A 26,038-nucleotide genomic window follows, 5' to 3' on the forward strand; every position below is an offset into this window, starting at 1 on the left:
TTCGAATTTTGATTTCTCCAAGGGTGGCACTTCTATCCTAGATAATTTGGGCTTTTGCCTATCTATTCCTAACATTTTCAACAGAAATGTCATTTCCTTCTTCACTCAAAATATTTCCTTCCATGCAGACTATGGGCTCTTCCTAATTCTCTGAGTTTATTCCCAGTAATTGGGGATTGGGTATCGTGTTCTCTATTCCACTTCCAATCTACTGAGTATCTCACAAAATTGAGGAGCCATATCCTGGGCCATTTTCTTATCACCAACATTAGTATAATCAGCTATGATCATTGCTCTCTACCACACAGTACTGTCTTTGATTTTCAAACTTTTTCTATCTTTTTCTTGTCCGTAATGCTACTAATTGTATTGTTGAAGGGCACTGAGAACTTTGAAGAATAAAGCACCTGGATTCTTTGAAGCCAGGCCATGAATTTGCACAAATGTGACCAAAGGACCGTACTTAAAAACTCATATCTTGGGGCACCTGGGTGGCTCAGTGGGCTAAAGCCTCTCTGCCTTTGGCTCAGGTCATAATCTCAGGGTCCTGGGCTTGGACCCATTCTAATGGGTAGCCCTATTGCCAGATTTTGCCCCTCACAAAACTATATTTTCTGGATCTTTTTAGTAATCCTTCCCTTCCCTTCTCTTCCTACTCCTGACACTTAGTAGCATTGTTAAGAATAGTACCTAGGTGTTTTATAGAAACTACAAATGAGAGGGAGAAAAATTTATTTAAAGAAACATATATTAATGAGAAATTATATACAGTGTTTCAAACATTAATTTTTTTCTATCTTTTCCTAATTTTTAATTTAGGTATAAATTAAATGTTAATAGCGAATTGAATATTTTGTTGTTGTTGTTTAGGAATCCAGGAACTTTTTGCCTTTCAACTATTAAAGAACTGTATTTTCAGAATACTTTCTCTAAGCATTGTAAATAATTTAGCTTGAATAGATGAGACTTCTTTAAATATAATGAAATGTATTTATAGACCAGCCATATCTTCTAAATATATTCTGCAATATTTCAAAAACTATTTTTTAGGTGTTTTATAACTGTAGTTGTGTGGAAGTAACTGGTGTTCAGAACAAAAATAATTCAGTGACTTTGGGTGAATGCCCAAGAGACAGTCAATGTACAAAAAAATTTTATATCTATATATTGGTGCAAGTCGTGAATTATTTTTTCTCTTCAATGGGAAGCACCCCTACTATCATGCTGATTTTTAAGTAAGTATGACATTTTAAAAACATTTTTATTTATATTAGACTATCAATACACCTAATAATGTCCTATAATATATTTGGAACACAAATTTGTATTTTGTTCTTTATCTTAGTAAGTCTTAGCTTTTCAATTTAGGATCTCTTGCAAGGTAAAAGAGGGTTTTACAGATCATTGTTTCATTAATGTCATTTATATATATTTTTACTTTTTTATTTTTTATAAACATATAATATATATTTATCCCCTGGGGTACAGGTATGTGAATCACCAGGTTTACACACTTCACAGCACTCACCATAGCACATACCCTCCCCAATGTCCATAACCCTACCCCTCTTCCCCCAAGCCCCCCTCCCCCCAGCAATCCTCAGCTTGTTTTGTGAGATTAAGAGTCACATATGGTTTGTCTCCCTCCCAATCCCATCTTATTTCAAATATTTATTTTTAATGATATTATACACTTATAATGTCATTTATGTTTTAGAGATCATTGTTTCATTAATGTCTTTTATAATGTCATTAATTAGGTTACGTTAAGCATTACCCTTGTCAAAAACATATACTAATCTTTCACCAGCCTTTGATTTTATTGGAGAAAACTTCTGTGAAGCAGACAGTAGAATAAAAATATAAACCTCAGCCTATTAATAATTTTCCAATGCTTATATCATAAGGCTGTTATTAAAATTAGACTAAGCATTAGTGATAATAGTCACTGATTCAATCTATTCTTTTTGTGTGTCAGGCACAATTACAGGTGCTAAGGACAGAACAGTGTGAGCAAAGTGATGAAGTTCTTGCTTTCACTAGCTTCCAGGGGTGGTGAGGGATGAGGGACTGGTCAGGGTAGAAGGGAAGAACCAATAAATAAGCAAGTAAGTGTGTAAAATAGAAGTGTTAAGGATTAGGAAGAAAAATAAATCAGCTTAAGAATATAAGGGGGGGGCAAATAAATGGTACTAATTGAGATATTGAGCATTGGAAGTGATTTGATAAGAGACCTGAAAAAAAATGAGTATGCGAGCAATGCTGATGTGGGGACAGGTGAAGAGCATGGTCCAGAAAATACACACCCTGTGGGGCATGGTAACAACTTTGGAGTTTATTCTAATTGTACTGAAAAGCCAACAGAGACATTTGAGCATTAGAATTATACAACTGACTTATCCAATTAGAAGATCACTCTGGCTTTGGAGTGGAGAAGAAGTTTTTGGTATGTAAGAATGGAAACAGGGAGGAGAGAACGCTATGATAGTTCTTCAAAGGATGGCAGTTTGCTTGAGGCCTGGGATGGTAAAGGAAATAGAAAGTGTTATGAATCTCAGTCTTTGTTCTGTTTTTAAGGCAATGTCAATAGGATTTGCTAATGGATTGAATATGGCAGGTAAGAAAGAAAGTTTAAGGATGATCCCAAGGTTTTAGCCCGACTTTGAGAAGATGGTAGTACTGTTGAACAAACTAGTGAGACTAGGGAAGGGTAGTTTGGAGAAAGTGGAGAAGTAAGACTTTGTTCTATCCCTGTAAATCTGAGATGCCTATGGAGAAATATTAGAAGTGGAGACATAAATTTTGGAATCAGCAACATACAGAAGCTGTTTAAATTTATGGCACTTTTAAGATCTTCTAAGGACTGAGTAAAGATAGAAACAAGATTTCAGAATCAAGGTCCAGGCACTCCATCTCCAGAAACCTAGAAGAGGAGGAGAATCTATTGAAGAAAACGGAGAAGGAGGTCCCATGAGGTTGGAGAAAAACCAAGAGCGCGAGTCGTGGAAGTTAAGGGTTAGGAAGACATCACTGGATTTCATTTTGTGCTTGTCACTGATAGTCTTAAAAAAAATAATGCATAGGGGCACCTGGGTGGCTCAGTGGGTTAAAGCCTCTGCCTTCGGCTCAGGTCATGATCTCAGGGTCCTGGGATCAAGCCCTGCATCGGGCTCTTTGCTCCTCGGAGACCCTGCTTCCTCCTCTCTCTCTGCCTGCCTCTCTGCGTACTTGTGGTCTCTGTCTGTCAAATGAATAAATAAAATCTTAAAAAAAAAATGCATAAAGATGGGGTGAGGGGGGAGAAAGCTACTTTGCAAAGGATCAAGAGAAAATGCAAGAAGGGGAAGTGTAGATAACCAATAAGAAAATTATTTTTATGAGTAGAGTGTTATAAAAAGAAGCAGAGAAAATGAATGGTAAGTTAGCAGGGGTGTGGCCTCAAGATTTCTGTTTATACTAGATATTATAGCAAGCTTATGCACTGATGAGAATTATCCCATAGAGAGGAAGGTGAGTGATAGTGTAGAAAAGAGAGGGAACAATTAAAGGCAGAACAATTAAAAGAGATATAACAAGTACACAGAGTTTACTCTGTAATAGAAAGGAGTATCTTGGCGCCTGGGTAGCTCAGTGGGTTAAGCCTCCTCTCTTTCTCCTGCCTCTCTGCCTACTTGTGATCTCTCTGTCAAATAAATAAATAAAATCTTAAAAAAAAATAAAAAGGAAGGGGATGTCTTCTATGTGGTAAAAATAAAATGATAGACATATAGATTTAGTCATGCAAAGCTATTGAAATTTTCTTCTGATTGCTTCTAATTTTTCTGTTAAATAAAAAGCAAGGTAATCAGCTAAGAGGAAGGAGGAATAAGAGGCTTAAGATGAGATCAGGAAATGGGAACTAGTCATCTTAAAGGCTGGGAGAATAAACTGGAAAGATGAACTAGTAAAATACAGTAGGATTCTACTGGAGGTCCTGAGGTTTTGTGTTTCAAATGAGCATAGTCAGAGTATTTGAATGATTTCCTCCAGCCAGCAGTTCTCTAGGTATAGGTGCAGAAAAGGTGGGGGTTGGATGAAAGCATTTTTGCTTGCCTGAGACAGTAAGGCTTGGGAAGGATAGGAAAGACCAGGGCCTATGAAAGGAATGATTATATCTCGGAGAGAGCATGGTGAGAAAACTGAAGACATGAAAATGGAGATGACCTGGCACAAAGTAGGAGGTGGCAAGGGCCTGAAGAGCCCTGTGGGCCTGAGGCTTCTTGGAGAGAGTGAGTTTAAAAGTTGAGAGGTGCTTCTGGTGAGGGTGTGTTCAAAACTGAGAATTAGGGAAGGTGTATTGATTAGCATGACCATGGGGTTGGTGAGGTAAGACCAAAGGAGTGAAGAGGTCAAGAAACCCAGAGGCCAGATCATTGGAGGATGGTCTACATGGATTATTATAATTAGGAAAAGTGGCAGCTGTAGTTTCGGAAAAAAATGACAGAGTCTAGTACTAAAATCTCCAAAGAATGATCACAAGAAACGTGATGAAGATACTAGTATCTGTAGTTACAGAATCTATAGGCAGGAGGAGGTTAGGGAATGATATATTAGGATAGCACACCACCTGAGGGGAGTTAGAAGTTTTTCAGAGGGGACACTAGGGTCTGGAGGTGTTTAAAAGAAAAAGAGCAAGAAGGACATCTACACTGAGGCCCAGTAAGATTGCAGAGAAAACCAGCCCTCTAAGAGTTGTATGGAAAGAGCACCATCAGGGGGCAGTCAGGCTTCATTAGAATAAGAAAGTGAATGGGTTCTTAAGAACTCAGGATCTAAGGATTTTGCAGGTAATGGGGAGCACAAGGGAAGTTTGAGTGATATAAAAGGAGCGGAGACTGGTGTGATTAAAGAATGATCTAAATCATGTGTGTGGGGCGGGGGAGAGCCCAGCAACCCAGGAATATGAAAACCAGTGCCCGTGCTAAAAGAGGTTACATGACTTCTCCAAGTCACTCAGTCAACGTGAAACACCATTTATCTCTTTATTCAAGAAGAACTAGCATGGAATATCTCAGGGGGCGATTGACAAATCAACTATCTACTTTTTCCTGTGAACAAATACAGTCATCCAAACAGCTCAAGAAAAAACAACCATCACCTTTGTATCACTTAATCAAATATTTCAAAAAAGATAAGGTTTTTGAGCTTCCCCCCTATCCTGCCACTGCTGCTGGATAATTTGTTTCATATGAAGTGTTTTAAGCTATCACGGGAATATCAGAATGACATGGTAGTGTCATCATCTTATTGAACACAGAACAGTGGAATTATGGAAACAAATTTCCAAATGCAAGTGAGTTAATTTCTAATAGAGGATACAAATGTGCTTGCTCCCTTTAAAATGACTTTAAATACACTAGACACTAGAATATAAGTAACTTTTTTGACCCTCCTAGTTATATCACATAGTTCATGAATCATATTAGTGAACTTTGTTGTTAGTAGCAATGGCAGAAATAAGATGGTAAAAATGTTCTCATACCAAGATCTTAATAAAGGGATTGCTGTAGAATATGGCCTGTGTCAACTGAATGGGTCACATGAGAACTGTTTCTTCATAAGCATAATAAAGTCTGTTCCCACCACACACTTACAGAATTTCAAAGGATCAAGTGTGAAAATGTTAAACCATCTTGAAATCTCAATATGCTGAATAAATAAAAGAATAATAATTATTACTCAGTTCTTTGCCCTTTAAAACAACTGAAAATAAAACTTGAAACAATGTTAGCCATTCACTTGAAGGTTTTCATCTGATTATAAAAAACAATGCCGCTAAGAAATGTTTTGATACTGAACTTGGTTTGGTATTTTGGAGATGTTTAATGTGCCTTTGCCTTTATCTTATTTCAGAACTGTTCAACCTGAACTGAAATCCCTTGCGGTGGGTTTCCATTCACTAATTATACGAGCATTAGGTATGTTAAATATACAGATTAAAAATTTAAGATATGCATTTTCATATCAAAGCTCACAACTGGATGTAATTAATTTCCAGTCACAAGAAATTTTTAAAGGTGTAATTAAAAATAATTGTTATTTTTGGTGATAAAAAATAGTGAGACAGAGGAAATCTAAGTAACTTAAAAGAGACGTTGATCATTAATTCTAGTCCAAGTCTATCTTTAACTAGAACAAAAAGTCATAATATTTGTTTTACACTCCTTCTAACACAAAGATAGGTGTTTTTCAAAGTTTTTCTACTTTCCGACTTAGGAATATTACTTCCCATAGGCAGAGTGGAGGGCCTTCCACATAAGGAGGGTAATGCCCAAAACAGCTTGGAAAGCCTGGGAACCCAGTCATGCCGGGATTGCATGATTTAAGAGGACTTTTTGTTGCTCTGCTTCCCACTGCCACTTCTCTAAGTCTGGGGAAGCTGATCTTTATCAGAAGTTAAAAATGCAAGAGGAAATGGGAACTAAATTTGTAGGTAGGACTGAGCATCTTGGACTAAGGGAGTGCTCTGAATGAAAGCAAGCCCAGGATATTGTGCTTTTTATTGTTTAAGAGTAGCCTTAGACTTCAGGGGTAAGAATTCTATTTCTAGATATTCAAATGAGATGATTAACATAAGATTTAGGAAATCACCCTTTTTCCCCTTATCCCTATGAACTTGCCATTTACACCACAGAGATTTCTATTGTTAGCTCTACAATTTCTGACCTCACTCCTGTGCGTGCCCCTTTAAGACGTATTAACAATAATATGCTTGCTCCTGGGAAGTAGGAAAAGAGCCTCATTCATCTAGGGATTGGGATAGAAGACTGACCATGGCCTGGAGGCAACCGGGACTGCAGAAGGAAAAGGAAGTGGGAGGGGCCAGTCCCTGGGATCCTTGCAAGCAAAAGAAAGAAGCAGAACTCTGGCTAAGTGCAATGGAGAAGTTGTCCAAGAAGTGTATTTGGGGAGAAGGCCATAGATCCTCAAAGGTCAAAAGAGGACATATAAAGGGCTTGGAGAGAAGATGGAGGTGCTGCAGGATTACCCTTTAGTTCTCATCCCAGCCTTCTGTTCTATCCTTCTCTGCTCTTGCATTTCTGTCTGTCCTGGTGATGAAGTTCTTGAACCTAGGTGAGGTTCGGTGGGGTGAGGTTCGGAGCCGACAGCTAAAGAAAGAATTCTTAAGATGTCTCTGGTGCAAAAAGGTGGTTTATTAGAGCACGGGGACAGGACCCGTGGGCAGGCAGAGATGCGGCTGCCCAGGGCCTGTGAGGAGTGTCTGGTTATATACACAGGAGTTGGGTAGGTGAGGACAAAGGGGTGTTCAGAAGGGCTATTGGTGTAAAGAAGACTGTCAGGATATTGAAGGCCTGGTTACTATCACGCCAAGGCCACTTTCCCTCTAATGAGGCACTAACATAAAGACTATTGGGAGTCTCCTGGTGGAATGTTACATTCCTGCTATCAAACGTCCTTGTTAGTGAGATTTAGGTCGTTAAAGAAATTTAACTTTATTTACTTTTCCTTCTACCTCTGTCTCCTTCAGTTTTTTTTTATGGAGGGGAGGGTGACATTAGAGCTTGAGGAACTGAGTTATGTATCTTTGGAAATTGGGCTATTGATAAGGTAACTTCTTTGTTGTAAATCTCAAGGACATTTGTAAACCAAGAGAGACTCCTGCCTTGCAGGACTGTGATCTCTGCAAGTTAACTATTTATTGTTTTATGGCAGTCAGGGGTGCCTGAGGAAGGCTACACATATGGAGGGGAGCGGGTGAAGAGGGGGTGCAAGGCGCCAGCTTTTGCTTTGTCCTCAGCCAGCCTCCTGTTCCCTCATCACTGGCAGATTCCTGCCTCCAGATACAATGGAGATACCTCTCTCCAATGGAGAATGTGGGAATCTAGGACTCCCCTTTAGATGAAGAAATAAGATGAGCCTAGTGGAAATTCTTCTAGTGACGTAAAAGAGAACAAAGGGAATTTTGCAATCCTAAATGGGAGCTTACTGTTTTGATATGTCCAATATATGGCACAGTAGAACCTAACTACTTTTTGGAAAAAATACTTCCTGAGTAGTAGTCTTCAATTCACAGAAAGCTGTCTTTAATACAACACATGTGTAAGTTGTGGGAGGTCTATAGAGCATATTAAACTGAAAAGGATATTTGGAAAATAGATTATTTGAAGTTTCAAAATTCCAGTAATGACTAAAGACCAAGCTGGCTACCTAAAACATTTAATGAAAAGTTTGGCATTAAAACCAGTGGCATTATATGGGAGAAATAAATTATTGACATGTTTTTTCATTTTTAAAATGGTGGCTGTTTGTAGAAAGCTATAAATTTCTTACACGTTTTCTTAGTACCAGTTTTTCTCAGATATGTTTGGTCCAAGGCACCAGTCTTTTGTCATCCCAGATTTATCTTTCTTAGAAAAGTGAGATTTAGAAATAAATGGAATCAGTACAATTTTGAAATATGAATCACTACCATTTTTATGTAACAAAATAAAAATTGAAAGTCACTCATCAAAATACAAAAAGAACAAAGTAAAATCATGACCACTTCAGATATACCATATGGAATATAGATCTCTACCAGCATGTCTCTAAAATTTTGGTCAAATTAGCAATACTTAGAACTAGGAGTGTATCTCAGAGTTTATTAAAATAGCCGTAAGCAGATGAGTGCTTCTGCTGTAAGACAACATCTGTGTTTCTAAAAAAGCCCTGCATTGTGAAAAATCATTCACTACAGATAAAAATTGGCTTAGGCACAGACCACCAGACACCCAGGTACTGTGATCAGAACATTAACAGAAACAAAATTCAGCCACAGGCCCTAACTTGGCCAGCCTATACTGCTTTGGTGAAGTATTAAAAATGCATACAATTAACGGAGAGAAAATGCAAGATTGTGACAAAGTGGAGCTCTGAGCCAAGAAAGAAGGACAACATGTCAAGAGCCCAGTATACTGTGAAACTGGGCCTGTACTTTTCAAGGGGGGGAAGTGCTAGCTTTCTTAAAACTGGGGTTGAAAACTCTCCTGACTTTGCAATAGTTGCACTGAGAGGTCTTTCCTTTCTATGAGAAGGTACAATTCTACTCCCACACTTTTTAGCTCTCCTTGCCTAGGAAAATTATATATGAACCAACATAACTTCTGTGCTGACAACATTTTCCCTCTCGCCAGTTAGGCTTAAGTTAATTGGTAATAATAAGAAGAGCAGAGCATATGGGCATTTAATGTTCCCTCTTCTCTTCCCTCTGTGTGTTGGCAGGGTGAGGGAGATAGCAGATATCTATGCTATTATATGTGATTTGAGACTTTGAGATTCCTAACAGTCTCGATCCTTGAGTAAATTTACATCAAAACAATGGAAACATGCTCCAAAATTTTCAATTTTTACTTAATCTAAAATGTATCAATGAGAAATATCACCCAGTTATGTTTGAAACCATTCCTTGGATTGGCCTTTTCTCATCTCACGTTGCAGGAGGAATTCCAGCTCCTATATATTTTGGGGCTCTGATTGATAGAGCATGTATGAAGTGGTCAACCAGCAGCTGTGGGAAGCGAGGGTCTTGCAGGATATACAATTCCACATTATATGGGTAAGTTGTCATAAATATTTTTATTAATTGATTTTTCCTTTGATTATATTAGTTCCCAAACGATGAAAGGTCGTTTTCAGTATAATAATAATTACAGCCACTCTTTAATGAATTTTGCATTCGGTATTTTATCAGGCAACATGGTATCTCATTTTAATAGTTGGAAACTGCAGGAAATGAATGTTTTTCTCCTTTTTCCTTAAATATGAAGAAACAAAGACTCAAAGAGAATGAGTAACTTGTTCAAAATCATACAGCTAATACGAGAAAGGTCTGGGATTCGTACTAAAATTTGTTTTGTTGTTTCTAAAATCCCTCCTAATACTAAAAAAACCTATATTTAATAATCTTCTGGCTTCTCTAAGAAGAAACAAACTGATGCTGGGGCTCTGGTAATATGTCAATGGGAAGAAAAGAAAAAAAAAGTTTCTATATTGTTCTGTTCATAGGGAAATACTGGATCAAGAAAAGAAATAGTCACAGAAGTACCTTAGCCTTAAAAAATTAATTAGAGATTATTCAAACACATGAATTTATAATATGAAACTATGAGTATTAAAAAAATGGTGGAAAAAATATATTTAATTATCTAGGAAGTAGGAATGTGTTTCTCAGTAAGACCCACACCCCTAAAACCACAGTAGAAAAAAATGATTAAATATTTTTAAAACTCTGTGTCACAAAACTTAAGCAAATTTCGAAGACAAAAGATAAACTGTAAAAAGAACTTGTAACTTACAACCAGACACAAGGCAAATTTTCTGAATATATAAAGAGCTCTTAGAAAGAATAAACATTACCAATGCTGGCAAGGATGTGGAACAACAGGAAATCATATTCAGTGCTGGTGGGAATGCAAAATGATTTAGTCACTTTGGAAGAGTCTGAGTTTGTTATAAAGCTAAACATAGGCTTGTTATATGGTCAAGTAATTGTGCTCTTCGTGTTTACCCAAATAAGCTGAAAACATGCCCACTCAAAAATCTGCACATGAATGTTTATAGCAGCTTTATTCATCATTGTAAAAAAAAAAAATGAAGCAACCAAGATGGTCTTCCATGGTAAATGGAAAAACAAACTGTGATATATTCATACAACAGAATACTTTTCAGCAATAAAAAGAAATGAGTATCAAGCTACAGAAAGATAAGGCAGAATCTCAAACGCACATTGCTATGTAAAAGAAGGCAGTCTGAAAAAGCTATATATTGTTTGATTCCAACTAGGTGATTTTCTGTCATAAAGTTGGCACCATTCCAACCAGCTACAAATAACTAACACTCCTAGAACTCTTAATACTTTGAAGTTCTCTTATGGCCCTTACCACGTTGCTTTTGGTCAATTGTGTTCATTGCCTAAAGTACTTTACAAGTATTACCTAAAGATCATCTGAAGTGGAATTTTTAAAAACAGCCGTGTATTCCCCAATGAAGAAACAGCGAAAATGTTAGTCACTTTATGATTTTTTTTGGATTTAATATTTTGTGATAACCAGATAACTGTTCATTAATTTTATCTAACAAAGACAAATAATAATAAATTTCTACTGCAAGGAATTGAAACCTACATTATGACATCAATCCTAAATCTAAACCCACTTTATTCAAGTTTTCTCAGCTACAGTCACATAACTAAAAGTGCATAGTAATTTTTCTATTTTCAATGGAAACTCTGAAAAGTTTAACATTGGGGTAGAACTACTTGACATAACCCCAAAATGAGACAAATGTATTTGATATTTTAAAATATTTCTTTTGTTATTTTTGGTACACTACAACATTATATTGTCATTTTAAAAGATTTAAGCCTAATCAATTCAAAATGATATAATCCCATTTACCTTCAATTAAACCAAATAATTTTTCAAGGTTTTTGTGCCTAAAGCTTTTCTACATTTAATTAACAATGTCATTAGGCCAGTGAGTGCTTCCTAAGCTACTAGGTCAGTGGTTATCAATCTTTCTTGTTCTTTATAATCACCTGAAGAGCCTTAAAAAATACAAATTTCTGAAGATGACCACAGAAATTTGTCCATCTTCAGAAATTTTTATTTATTGGTCAAGGGCTGTGGGCCCTGGGCATGGGATTTCTAAATCTCCTTGGATGATTTTAATGTGCAATCTAAGCTAAGAATCGCAAGACTTGACCATGTGTGCTAGGTAATTTAATATAGTTTCACTAGAACTTCCAGTAGTCCACGTGACAGCTCTTGTGGACTGTATTTAGCCTATAAACTAAATTTTGGTTCCTATCTAAATGGATTCACTTTGGTGATCTCACAGTCAATTCCTTTATAATCCATTTCCATTACACATGAACTAATCTGCCTTTGAGAAAGTTAAACATCCGAAATACCCCTTACTTTTATGGAAAGCATTTGGGTAGATTGTTAATCACCCTTAGTTTCTGTGGCTTAATATTCCTTTTAAAATAATTTAAAATTTCTATCTGTGTCAATAAAAAAAATCACTAGAATTTCTGCCTTAGTATCATTATGTATAATTTCAAACATCATTTTTTTTTCTTTTAAGGTCTTCTGCATACTGGAGAGAAACACTATAAATTGTTCTAAATACTTCAACATGAAAATTGACTTTTTTCTCTTTTCACAGAAATACCTTCATGGGCTTGATGGAGAGCTTAAGATTCTTAGCACTTATTTTATTTGCTGTATTAATTTCCACTATGAAGAAAATATATCAAGGAAAAGATACCAAGGCATCAGAAAATGGAAGAAAAGATACAAATGAAGCAAACTTAGAATCCTTAAATAATGATGGATATTTTGTACCTTCTTCCAGAGCAGACAATGAAACACATATGTAAGGGGAGAGAAAAAAAATTAGGTTGTTGTTTCAAACAACATTGTGTGAATTTAGTAGCATGGTATTTTGAGCAGTTCTTGGTCTTTCACTAATAGTTCTCCCACCCTTATGATGGTACAGTGAATCACCTGTGAATTTGTAACAATAAACAGACTGTAAATGAAAAGGAATGAGAGCATGCATTGCTTAGGATATAGCTGTGCATTTGAGATGAAGATTAGGACACATGTTCCATACAAATTTAAAGTGAGAAGTGTGGTTAGTATATAATAAAAAAAAATATATTTGCTCTGGTAATTATAACTCAATAAAACCAGTGATTAAAAAATGGAGAGGAAAAGGGAGGAGAGAAATCAATAAACTAAATGAGAGAAGCCCAATACCTTTTAAGCCAGTTTGGCCCCCATAACTCAAGCATGAAGTTAGTATGATAGAACCACTATACTATCATGACATCTGTCATTCATGTATTAAGTCATATATTTCACAGACCTTATTAATTTATAATTTGAAATTGCATTCAGCTAGGAGCCCATGATGCATCTTCTTTCAACCTTCCATTAAAATACTGCTGGAGAAATAGAGATATTTTAGAATTTGCAAGCTATGATTGCCGAACAACATATTATGGAATGTGTTAAGTTTCTTTTAGGACCATGGAAGTGGATTAAGGAAACACATTTACTTGAGAAAGCAAAGCCCACTTAAAAGATGTGTCTTCATTTCATTTGTCTGTTCCTGGAAGACATGGAATCTGTACCAGATAATTTACCAGCTGTTTCTCAGTTGCATATTTGTGTGTCTGTGTGTGTTTGTTTTTGGTTCACCAAGAGAGAGCTTTCACATCCCCAAAATTAGGACAAGAGGAGAGTGGATGAGAACAAATACTTGAACATTCTATTTGTTAGATGACAACAGCTTTATAGTGAATGCTAAAACTTGTAGTTTTTATACTTAGTAGGCTAAAAGACACTTTCTGGCATTAGAATAACCTGTGAAACTTCTTTTATTTTTAATTAAACAGATTTTTTTTTATTTATTTGACAGAGAGATCACAAGTAGGCAGAGAGGCAGGCAGAGAGAAAGAGAGAGAGAGAGGAGGAAGCAGGCTCCCTGCAGAGCAGAGAGCCTGATGCAGGACTCAATCCCAGGACCCTGAGATCACGACTTGAGCTGAAGGCAGAGGCTTAACCCACTAAGCCACCCAGGCACCCCAAACTCCTTGTTTTAGAAGAAACCAATCATGCGCCCAACCAGAAATTCTCATTCAAAACATTTGTCATAGAGCCTGAACATCTCCTTAAAAAAAAAAAAAAAAATATATATATATATATATATATATATATATATATATATATAGAGAGAGAGAGAGAGAGAGAGAGAGAGAGAGAGAGAGAGAGACCCTGGTTAAAGAGATACAGAAAAGAAAGCCACAAGATAGAAGATAGTCCTGAGTATAGTAAAGTCACAAAAAATGAATGCCTGCTAGAATCTGAGAATTAGCCTAGAAGTTATATATATTTTAAACTGTTCTCAAGCTGTAGCCCTGAGAAAGGATTCTTTACTCCCACAAACAGAGATTTGGAAAAGCCACCAACATGCTAGGTTACTGTGTTACAAGTCTGATGGGATCTTATCTCAAAAAAGAGAGGAAATTATGAAGCTGTTTTTTAAAACATTGTAAAAAAAATAAAGGCAACATCTTGAATATTTATATCTTCAACAGTTATTGAATATCAAATATCTTTTAGGCAAAATGAAATATAGTAAATAAAACAAAGGACATTATCTCATAGAGCTTATACTTTAAAGGAAAAGAACATTAAATTAAATTATTAAATGTTATAAAATGATATAATTTAAAAGAATAGATTTATATTTATAAATGTATATGTACATTGAAGGAAAAAAACATTTAAAAATATGTCTCAGATAATCTGATCTACTTCAGAATCCAAGAATCCAGGGAGAATATTAATCCTTAATTCAATGGCATTTATTAGACAGGAATACATATCCTCGGGGAAAACAAGAAGGGGTGGTGATTCAACAAACTTATGAATAAGAGAAAGAAAGTTTGCAAGGATGCAAAATAATATAAGAATGTAGTTAAAACACACATTGGATAAGGTTAAAAGAAGACAGTGGCCAAAAAACCAAATCAATGATAAAGAAGTTACCCTTAAAAATCTGAAAATGTGGGGGGAAACGATAAAGAACCAAATTGTGAAGGAAAAAAAAGACAATTTAAAGGAAAAACTAAAGCATCTACCTAGGAAATCTGATAGTTTGAGGATGAAATCAGATTTAGAAAAGAAGCATTAAAGATTTAGTTGCAGAATGCCTTCTTGCTATGAAGAAACCCTTGAGTATACAGACTGAAAACTCTTTATTTGCACCATATCTTCATGTTCCCATCCATTTTCATGCAGTGGGCCTTTGACTATGATTTTCCTTCCTCCTGAAGTGCTCTTTTTCCCACTGAATTAACTGATTTTTGGCATTCAGATATAGGCTCAATCACCATTCCTTCAATGTTTCTGACTTCTTCACTGCTTAAGAATCCTCTGGTTATATTTGTAGCAGCATAGCACTTAGCAAAATGTAATTTTACATTTATTTCTGATTATTTGTTAACTCTTAGTCTCCCTCACCAGTCATAAGCTCCAGGAAGGTAGGAATTGAACATATTTTACCTATGTATTTTATTCCCTGCATTCAGCTTGGTGGCTGACACAGAGCAAATGTTTTATCAATTATTCTTGAGTGAATGAATGAGTAAACTCCCAAAATTCCAGTCATAAAAATATGAATGTTATAAATAAGAACTAAAAACAACATGCATGCAAAAGTTTTAAAGGCTGCATCAAAGTAATTGGATAGGGAGTGAGGGCTTCAGATGGTTTGAAGGTTTTCTTTAGTATTTTAAAATGAAAAAATATATTTTAAAATGTTAAAAAGTGTCCTTTGACTGCCATCTGTGTGCTAAACACAGGAAATAAAAGTGTTTACAAAAACTGAGGTTGCCCCATTTAGAAGTTTATTCTTTTGAAATAAGACTTGGTCTCCTTTCAAATTGGAAGAGATTATGTATTATCAGTTTTTTACAGTGTGAGTAGAATTCCAATCTTTTTTAAGAAGCAGGTTTTTGATCGTGGAAATGAAGAACATGAGGATATTCAGAGAATAAGAGAAAAGGTCACAGAAAAGCAAGATTATAAATACCAAAATATATTTTGTCTCTGTGTAGGATTGATATTAATAATGTTTCTATATATTTAAACCTTATGCAAAAATTTTCCTTTGAGTCACATTAATTTAAAAATGTCTTTTTTTTTTTTTTTTAAAGGGAAAGAGAGAGAGAGAGAGAGCAAGTGAGCAGGGGGAGGAGCAGAGGGAAAGGGGAGAGAAAATTCCAAGCAGACTCCTCACTGAGTTTGGAGCCAGAAGCGGGGTTTGATCTCATGACCCTGAGATCATGACCTGAGCCAAAATGAAGAGTAGGATGCTTAACTGACTGAACTACCCAGGTGCCCCCAAAATATGTCTTAATTTGTTTAAAATCCTGTCTAATCATTTGTCTAAGAATCTAATATCTGAGCTTGATTCTGAGCTTGATTTGTCTACTCAGACTGTGTTTGGTTTGGTTTTGTTGTGTGTCATAATTTGTTGTTGAAGACCATAAATGTAATATAGGACATCGGGAGATGGAGAGGAGAAGGGAGTTGGGGGAAATCAGAGGGAGAGACAAACCATGAGAGACTGTGGACTCTGAGAAATAAACTGAGGGTTTAGAGGTGAGGAGGGTCGGGGGTCGGGTGAGCCTGGTGGTGGGTATTATGGAGGGCACGTATTGCATGGAGCACTGGGTGTGGTTCATAAACAATGAATTTTTGAACACTGAAAAAAAAAAGCAATTAAAAAAAATGTAATATAGGACAGTCAATACTGAGGTAAATATTTTCTACACTTGTAAATGAATGCCTCTTTCCTTCCACTAGGACTGTAGTATGGGGTTTATATAAAGAGTAGAGCTGGGTTTGAAGTTTTTTGTTGCTATAGTTACCCTCAATGTACAAAGGGCTTCAAATTCCTTTAGGGAAACCTTGTGTTTAGTGTTCTCATTGTATGGATTTGGTTCTTCCGTTTGCCCTGTTACCCAGAAACAGTCAGTCTCTTGCAGTTCTCCCAATTATATTCCACTCTTTCTTTTATCAGATGCTTGTTACTATGGCAAGGGTGTAGAGGAGAGAGACTGAGGTAGGTTCTATGAAACATGAGTTTTGGGGATGACCACAGGAGTGAAACTTTTCTTTCTTGCTTCCCTTCCCAACTGCAGGAGTTTTCATCAGTATTTCTAAGCTACACTTTTGTTGCACTTCCCCACTGGAGAGAAAGGCTGTTGTTACTTAGGGGAAAAGGGGGGTACTGGTCTGAATAGAATTTGAGTAGTGGCTGTTGTGCTTCTCCCCCAAGCCAGCACCAACAGTGCTTTTTCAAGATTCTCTCTAAGCTTCCTGAGACTGCCTGGTGGGGTTCATGAAAGAATCACCTGCAAGAAGTATAAACCCCCTTCTGTCTGCCACCTTCAGGGTCCTTGCATGCCAATCCACATTTGATCTTTAGCTACTCATTAAACACCTCTAGCTGCATCATTTTACTAACTTACATGGGATTGAGTGGCTTCTGCCCCAAGTGAGTAAGTATTCCAATTCTCTTCCTACCTGAAGGAGCCTCTCCTTCTCCAGGTTTCCAGTTAGCTGCTTGCCCATAGTGTTGGTTGACTGATGGGGCATTTTCTTATTGTGATGTTGTGAGTACAATACCTTTCCTGCTCTATGCATGCCTGAACTGAAGTTGGAAGTCTCATTTTTATTCCTTTGATATAAAAGGAAATGTGTTTCAATTAACTATGAATTTTCAAGACCACTTTGATTTATTTGAGAATATTTCTCTTCCTTTTCTTCATGTCTTCTAGTCAAAGGATTCTCCAATAAATAGTAACTTATCTATTTGGTAAACAATTCTCAGCACATCTACCATCCTGAGATACATCTTTTCTAAAGTAAGTCATTCCAGCTTAAGTCATCAGTCTTCTACTGAGTTCCTTCTATCTTCTCAGTTAATTTTTTTTCTTTAAAGACTGGAATTTAAAAAAAAAATAGGACCCAATATTATTAATTCAAATATTTATCTTAGCACTTATGCATAAAGAGTTCTAGTAAGGTTGTCCTAGCAATATTCTCATATTCTTAATATGGTCTTTTCTTTAATATGAGATCTCTAAACAATTGATAAGGAAAACAACAAATAGTGCCATTAAGGATGAAAGTAGAAGAAAAGGTGTAATCTTGCAAATACATCTGATATTTTGAAAGACTGCACAAACATATCCTATGTGGTGAACTTGTTAGAAGTTATTAGGTGAATGCTGCATGAGGCCTGCAAGTGATTTTTCTTCCATGTCTTAAAGAAACATGCAGAATTATGAAAACAATGAGGTTTTCCACTCATGTGAAAACCACCCAAGTATCTTTTCCACATATTAACCTATTCTAAGAAACTTAGAACAAGAGGTATATCTTTACTGATAGGAAGAATGTATCTCTTTCCCTCCAGCCCCCCCATAACCCACTGCCATCCTTTCCTCCCTGTCAAGTAAATTATGTCACTGTTATTATAAAAAATGATATTGATGGAAGAATTTTGAATTTACCAAACTTGACATATCACTGGGATCAGTTAAATTATAATTTTATTTGGAAGTTGACTTTGACAGGAACTATACACATCTCAGTTTTACAAGAGTCTTTTTCTTTTATTTTGTTTTTAAGTAACATTTGTTTAAATATTTCTTAGGGCCAATTGCAAAAAGATTTCATACTTAGCTTTTATCACACTTTACCTCAATTGCACTGTTTCTTTTATTTATTTATTTATTTATTTATTTTTTATTCCTTTTCAGTGTAACAGTATTCATTGTTTTTGCACCACACCTAGTGCTCCATTCAATAAGTGCCCTCCTTAATACCCACCTCCTGGCTCTCCCAACCTCCCACCCCCCTGCCCCTTCAAAACCCTCAGGTTGTTTTTCAGAGTCCATAGTCTCTCATGGTTCACCTCCCCTTCCAATTTCCCTCAACTCCCTTCTCTCCATCTCCCCATGTCTTCCATGTTATTTGTTATGCTCTGCAAATAAGTGAAACCATATGATTATTGACTCTCTCTGCTTAACTTATTTCACTCAGCATAATCTCTTTCAGTCCCGTCCATGTTGCTACAAAAGTTGGGTATTCATCCTTTCTGATGGAGGCATAATACTCCATAGTGTATATGGACCACATCTTCCTTATCCATTTGTCCGTTGAAGGGCATTTTAGTTCTTTCCACAGTTTGGCGGCTGTGGCCATTGCTGCTATAAATATGGGGGTACAGATGGCCTTTCTTTTCACTACATCTGTATCCTTGCGGTAAATACCCAGTAGAATAGCACTGTTTCTAACAGAGCTCTGGGCACTACTTGGGCTATTTCTATAATTTGTGTCTTATATGAGTTGTGTATGTACGTATGTTAACCAAGCTTTAACATTGAGAAAAAGTAGAAGTAAAGTAAATGCCTTGTTTAAAAACAAACAGTTGTTTGTTAGAACCACAAATCTCTTGAGTAATAAATTTAAAAATTAGATACGCAAATCATAAATTTTTAAACACTTCCAGGATTTCCTGCATTTGCTATATGATTGAACAAAGTGAAAAACATTTTCAATATTTAGTCAATATATTAAACTCTTTGTTTCCATCTAAAGCAGGAGATAATATGAAATCAACTTGTTTTAAGGTCATAATGTTAATAAATAGCATTTATTAATCTAACCCTAGACATATATAAACTTAGTGTGAAAATATAATTGGCAATATCCATCTACTCTCTAGGTATGTTATTCCAATATAATATTCACTTTCCAAAATTTATTAAATTTTCAATTGTGTGTTTTTCCCCTTTCTTTCCTTTCCTTTCCCTTCTCTTTTCTTTTCTTCCCTTAGTCTTGTCTTTTTTCTAACTGAATAATTTGATCCTGAGACATTAGATGGGGCAAAGCAAGTAGATATGTAGGTAGATGGGGGAAACGGTTAGCTATTGAGGGGTACTACAAGGGACTGAGTAGCATGTGAAAGTCCAAGACCTCAAACTGTGTTAGAAGAGTGTTCATAAGAGGGGTAGATCAGCATGGCTGCCAGAATCCAAGGAAGGTTTATTGGTCAAGATTCTCCAGATGAAGAAAATCAGTAGAATATGCACAGATATTAGGCAAGCAATTTTAAAAAAAAAGATTTTATTTATTTATCTGGCAGACAGAGATCACAAGTAGGCAGAGAGGCAGGCAGAGAGAGAGGGCGAAGCAGGCTCCTTGCTGAGCAGAGAGTCTGATGTGGAGCTTGATCCCAGGACCCTGAGATCATGACCTGAGCCAAAGGCAGAGGCTTAACCACTGAGCCACCCAGGCACCCCTAGGCAAGCAATTTTGAGACCCAGGGAAGATTTTCTTCTGCAGTTTGAGTCCAGAGACAGTTTACTCATGGAATTTCCTCTTCTAAAAATTGGCTAAAAGTTTAATCTAAACTAAAAAGAGTTTAGTCTTTTTCTATTAAAGCCTTCAACTGGTAGGTTGAGGCTCACCCACATTATGGAAAAAAATCTACTTTACTCAAAGTCTACTGGTTTATATGTTAATCTCATCTAAAAAAATACCTTCACAGCAACATCTAGAATAATGTTTGGCCAGATATGTGGATACTATGGCCTAGCCAAATTGCCATATAACATTAACCATCACAGGGATAAAGAGGGCAGTAACACACGGGCATTCTGGCATGGGTGTCAGAACCTGAACAGGGAAAGGAAGACATCTCTGTGGATGGAAGCAGGACAGAGGTATGATATGAGCTATCGGAACTTCAGAAGTGTTTCCAATTAGGAGAGCAATCCAGTACATAGGGTTGTATTCTGAATGAAGGAAGCATCTGCAAGGGAGAGAAAGTGGCACCAGCAGGAACCAGGAAGAGTGGGTGGCACCTAGGATGAGAGATTGGTGACCAATGCCACGATGCCTTAATTAATAAGTTTTATAGATTTTAATCTCTGGTGGGGGACTTCTCCATCTTCGTTCTTCTTCAAATGCATTGGCCCTTTATACTTCGATGTATAGGTCAAAAAACCTTGGCAATTCCCTGGGTTACAAGTATGGTTCAACAGTCACAAATCAATCAATGTGATAGAACAAATCAATAAGAGAAGAGAGAAGAACCAATGGTCTTCTCAATTGATGCAGAAAAAGCATTTGACAAAATCCAGCATCCTTTTCTGATTAAAACGCTTCAAAGTATAGGGATAGAGGGAACATTTCTGAACTTCATAAAATCTATCTATGAAAGACCCACAGCAAATATAATCCTCAAAGGGAAAAAGCTTGCAGCCTTCCCATTGAGATCAGGAACACAAGGATGCCCACTCTCACCACTCTTGTTCAACATAGTATTAGAAGTCCTAGCAACAGCGATCAGACAAAAAAGAGAAATAAAAGGTATCCAAATTGGCAATGAAGAAGTCAAGCTCTCTCTTCACAGATGACATGATTCTTTATATGGAAAACCCAAAAGACTCCACCCCCTAACTACTAGAACTCATACAGCAATTCAGTAACATGGCAGGATACAAAGTCAATGTATAGAAATCAGTGGCTTTGGGCGCCTGGGTGGCTCAGTGGTTTAGGCTGCTGCCTTCGGCTCAGGTCATGATCTCAGGGTCCTGGGATCGAGTCCCGCATCAGGCTCTCTGCTCAGCAGGGAGCCTGCTTCTCTCTCTCTCTCTGCCTGCCTCTCCATCTACTTGTGATTTCTCTCTGTCAAATAAATGAATAAAATCTTTAAAAAAAAAAAAAAAGAAATCAGTGGCTTTCTTATACATGAGCAATGAAAATACAGAAATGGAAATTAGAGAATTGATTCCATTTACTATAGCACCAAGAACCATAAGATTCCTGGGAATAAACGTAACCAAAGAGATAAAGGATCTGTACTCGAGGAACTACAGAACACTCATGAAAGAAATTGAAGAAGACACAAAAAGATGGAAGACCATTCCATGCTCATTGTTAAACTGTCTATACTGCCTAGAGCAAGCTATACTTTTTTTTATTTATAATTTTTTATTTTTTATAAACATATATTTTTATCCCCAGGGGTACAGGTCTGTGAATCACCAGGTTTACACACTTCACAGCACTCACCAAAGCACATACCCTCCCCAATGTCCATAATCCCACCCCCTTCTCCCAAACCCCCTCCCCCCAGCAACCCTCAGTTTGTTTTGTAAGATTAAGAGTCACTTATGGTTTGTCTCCCTCCCAATCCCATCTTGTTTCATTTATTCTTCTCCTACCCACTTAAGCCCCCATGTTGCATCACCACTTCCTCATATCAGGGAGATCATATGATAGTTGTCTTTCTCTGCTTGACTTATTTCGCTAAGCATGATACGCTCTAGTTCCATCCATGTTGTCGCAAATGGCAAGATTTCATTTCTTTTGATGGCTGCATAGTATTCCATTGTGTATACATACCACATTAAAGAAGAATTGAAAAAAATCATGGAAACAAATGATAATGAAAATACAACGGTTCAAAATCTGTGGGACACAACAAAGGCAGTCCTGAGAGGAAAATATATAGCGGTACAAGCCTTTCTCAAGAAACAAGAAAGGTCTCAGGTACACAACCTAACCCTATATCTAAAGGAGCTGGAGAAAGAACAAGAAAGAAACCCTAAGCCCAGCAGGAGAAGAGAAATCATAAAGATCAGAGCAGAAATCAATGAAATAGAAACCAAAAAAACAATAGAACAAATCAACAAAACTAGGAGCTGGTTCTTTGAAAGAATTAATAAAATTGATAAACCCCTGGCCCGACTTACCAAAAGAAAAGAGAAAGGACCCAAATAAATAAAATCATGAATGAAAGAGGAGAGATCACAACTAACACCAAAGAAATACAAACTATTATAAGAACATACTATGAGCAACTCTACGCCAATAAATTTGACAATCTGGAAGAAATGGATGCATTCCTAGAAACATATAAACTACCACAACTGAACCAGGAAGAAATAGAAAGCCTGAACAGACCCATAACCAGTAAGGAGATTGAAACAGTCATTAAAAATCTCCAAACAAACAAAAGCCCAGGGCCAGACGGCTTCCCGGGGGAATTCTACCAAACATTTAAAGAAGAACTAATTCCTATTCTCCTGAAACTGTTCCAAAAAATAGAAATGGAAGTAAAACTTCCAAACTCATTTTATGAGGCCAGCATCACCTTGATCCCAAAACCAGACAAGGATCCCATCAAAAAAGAGCAAGCTAAACTTTTAATGCCATTCCGATCAAAATTCCACCAGTATTTTTCAAGGAGCTGGAGCAAATAATCCTAAAATTTCTATGGAATAAGAAGAGACCCCAAATCGCTAAGGAAATGTTGAAAAACAAAAATAAAACTGGCAGCATCATGTTACCTGATTTCAAGCTTTACTACAAAGCTGTGATCACCAAGACAGCATGGTACTGGCATAAAAACAGACACATACACCAATGGAACAGAATAGAGAGCCCAGATATGGACCCTCAACTCTATGGTCAAATAACCTTCTACAAAACAGGAAAAAATATGCAGTGGAAAAAAGACAGTCTCTTCAATAAATGGTGCTGGGTAAACTGGACAGCTATATGTAGAAGAATGAAACTCGACCATTCTTTTATACCATACACAAAGATAAACTTGAAATGGATAAAAGACCTCAATGTGAGACAGGAATACATCAGAATCCTAGAGGAGAAATAGGCAGTAACCTCTTTGATATCAGCACAGCAATTTCTTTCAAGATAGATTTCCAAAGGCAAAGGAAACAAAAGTAAAAATGAACTTTTGGAACTTCATCAAGATCAAAAGTTTCTGCACAGCAAAGGAAATAGTCAACAAAACAAAGAGGCAACTCACGGAATGGGAGAAGATATTTGCAAATGACAGTACAGACAAAAGGCTGATATCCAGGATCTATAAAGAACTCCTCAAACTCAAACTCCTCAAACTCACACAAAACAGATAATCATATCAAAAAATGGGCAGAAGATATGAACAGACACTTCTTCAATGAAAACTTACAAATGGCTATCAGACACATGAAAAAATGTTCATCATCACTAGCCATCAGGGAGAGTCAAATTAAAACCACATTGAGATACCACTTTACACCAGTTAGAATGGCCAAAATTATCAAGACAGGAAACAACATATCTTGGAGAGGATGTGGAGAAAGGGGAACCCTCTTACACTGTTGGTGGGAATGCAAGTTGGTACAGCCACTTTGGAGAACAGTGTGGAGATTCCTGAAGAAATTAAAAATAGAGCTTCCCTATGAGCTTGCAATTGCACTACTGGGTATTTACCCCAAAGATACAGATGTAGTAAAAAGAAGGGCCATCTGTACCCCAATGTTTATAGCAGCAATGGCCACCAACCAAGATGCCCTTCAGTGGACGAATGGATAAGGAAGATGTGGTCCATATACACTATGGAGTATTATGCCTCCATCAGAAAGGATGAATACCCAACTTTTGTAACAACATGGACGGGACTGGAAGAGATTATGCTGAGTGAAATAAGTCAAGCAGAGAGAGTCAATTATCATATGGTTTCACTTATTTGCAGAGCATAACAAATAACATGGAGGACATGGGGAGATGGAGAGAAGGGAGTTGAGGGAAATTGGAAGGGGAGGTGAACCATGAGAGACTATGGACTCTGAAAAACAACCTGAGGGTTTTGAAGGGGCGGGGGGTGGGAGGTTGGGGGAGCCAGGTGGTGGGTATTAAGGAGGGCACGTATTGCATGGAGCACTAGGTGTGGTGCAAAAACAATGAATACTGTAATGCTGAAAAGAAATTAAAAAAAAAATTCAGCATAATGTGATGAACCAAGTCAGAGCATATAAATTCAGGGTGTATCAGAAATTATTGATTATAAGAATAAGAATTTCATTTTAGAAATTGTTTTTGTCATTCCTAACACAAGGAAAAAAAATCAAATCATATGTTGCCAGATCAGAATATCTTAAAGGAAAGACTAGATGAGATAAAAAGGAAATGAATAATATCATTAGACATAAGAGTTTCCATTGCATATTATATCACAGGTATTATTAAAAATACTTATGTTTATTGAAAAAAAAACCTTGGCAATGTCCTCATTTCAAAAAGTGCTGAAATTTTGTCGGAGATTTCACTGAATCTGTAGATAAATTTCAGAAGAGCTGGCATCCTTACAATGTTAACTCTTTTATCCAATAAGCATGCTGTAAGTCATAATTTCTCTGGATATTCTTGCATAGTTTGGAGGGTAGAGGTCTTGAATACTTACTGTGAGATTTATTCCTAGGATTTGAACGTGGGTTTTTTGGATGCTTTCCTACATAGTTTGCTTTACTAATACCATTTCCTAACTGAAATTGATATATGAAAAACTGCATTTGATTTTGTGTATCCAGAGATTTGTTAAAATTCATTAATTTGGACAGTTTATTTGTAGTAACTTTGGGATTTTTCACTGTCACAACTTATTACTGATGATATTAGTTTTTCTTTTCTTAATCTTATACATTTTTATTCTTTTTTCCCCCTTCTATTTCCCTGACAAGGACATTGGGCATAATGTTGAATAGAAATGATGATAACAAGCATTATCTTCTTACTCCCAGCCTCATCAGGAAAGCTTTTAATATTCCTTATTTAACTATAATGTTTGCAGTAAGGTTTTTTTTTTTTTTTCTCATGATGTGCCCTAAGGTATAGCACATTGAATTTGTTGTAGGTTTTTTCTCATTCTAAATATTCCCTTTTAGCCTCATTTCATATTCATAATTTTGAATTTTTTTCTTATATGAGCTGTTCATTCAAGTTTTAAAAGCTTAATACTCCACAAAACTAGCCTTGACCCTGCTTGTGCAGGTGTTCAGTACTACATCAGGTAGCCAGGCTCTAGCTATCTTTCTGTTCCACCTTCTTTCCTCAAATATTGTCTTCAATACTATGCCCGTTTTCTCTTGGTTGAAAGAAGACTTCTGCTTCTCAAGGTCTAATATCCACAGTTCAGGAAGGAAAGAAAAAAGAGCAAAAAATATATTCTCAGAAAACTTTTTCTCTTCTCTTCTCTTCCCTTCTCTTCTCTTCTCTTCTCTTCTCTTCTCTTCTCTTCTCTTCTCTTCTCTTCTCTTCTCTTCTCTTTTCTTCTCTCATCTCCCCTCCCCTCCCCTCTCCTCTCCTCCTTTCTTGCCTTGCCTTGCTTTTCTTTTTTCTTTTTTTTTTTTTTTGTTGTTGTTGTTGGAAAGAGATTACTAATTAACAAGCTTCTGACAATATATCTGTAGTTAGCGGTAAAGGACATATTCTTAACTTTTGTTTGCTTCTATTCTTCCCTTAATTAGGACTGAATTTTTTTCTTTTTCTGTCTCTTTTTAAAAATATTTTATTTATTTATTTGACAGAGTGAGAAAGAGATAGTGAACGAAAGA

At 36.5% G+C, this 26,038-nt stretch overlaps 1 protein-coding gene across 4 annotated transcripts in view; it reads left to right on the plus strand.

Moving 5' to 3' along the window:
- SLCO1B3 (solute carrier organic anion transporter family member 1B3) overlaps positions 1–12,586 on the plus strand; it is a 60,138-nt gene extending 47,552 nt beyond the window's left edge. For all 4 annotated transcript variants that reach the window (XM_082742226.1, XM_082742225.1, XM_082742224.1 and 1 more), the window contains 4 exons: positions 1,051–1,235; positions 5,893–5,957; positions 9,478–9,595; positions 12,208–12,586. In XM_082742226.1, coding sequence (XP_082598352.1) covers positions 1,051–1,235; positions 5,893–5,957; positions 9,478–9,595; positions 12,208–12,421 — 582 coding nt within the window. In that variant the 3' untranslated portion in view covers positions 12,422–12,586. The remainder of the gene's footprint in view (positions 1–1,050; positions 1,236–5,892; positions 5,958–9,477; positions 9,596–12,207) is intronic.
- Positions 12,587–26,038: the final 13,452 nt, after the last annotated feature.

The sequence above is a fragment of the Mustela nivalis genome (assembly GCF_964662115.1).
Source record: "Mustela nivalis genome assembly, chromosome: 7".
Classification (NCBI taxonomy): Eukaryota; Metazoa; Chordata; class Mammalia; order Carnivora; family Mustelidae; genus Mustela; species Mustela nivalis.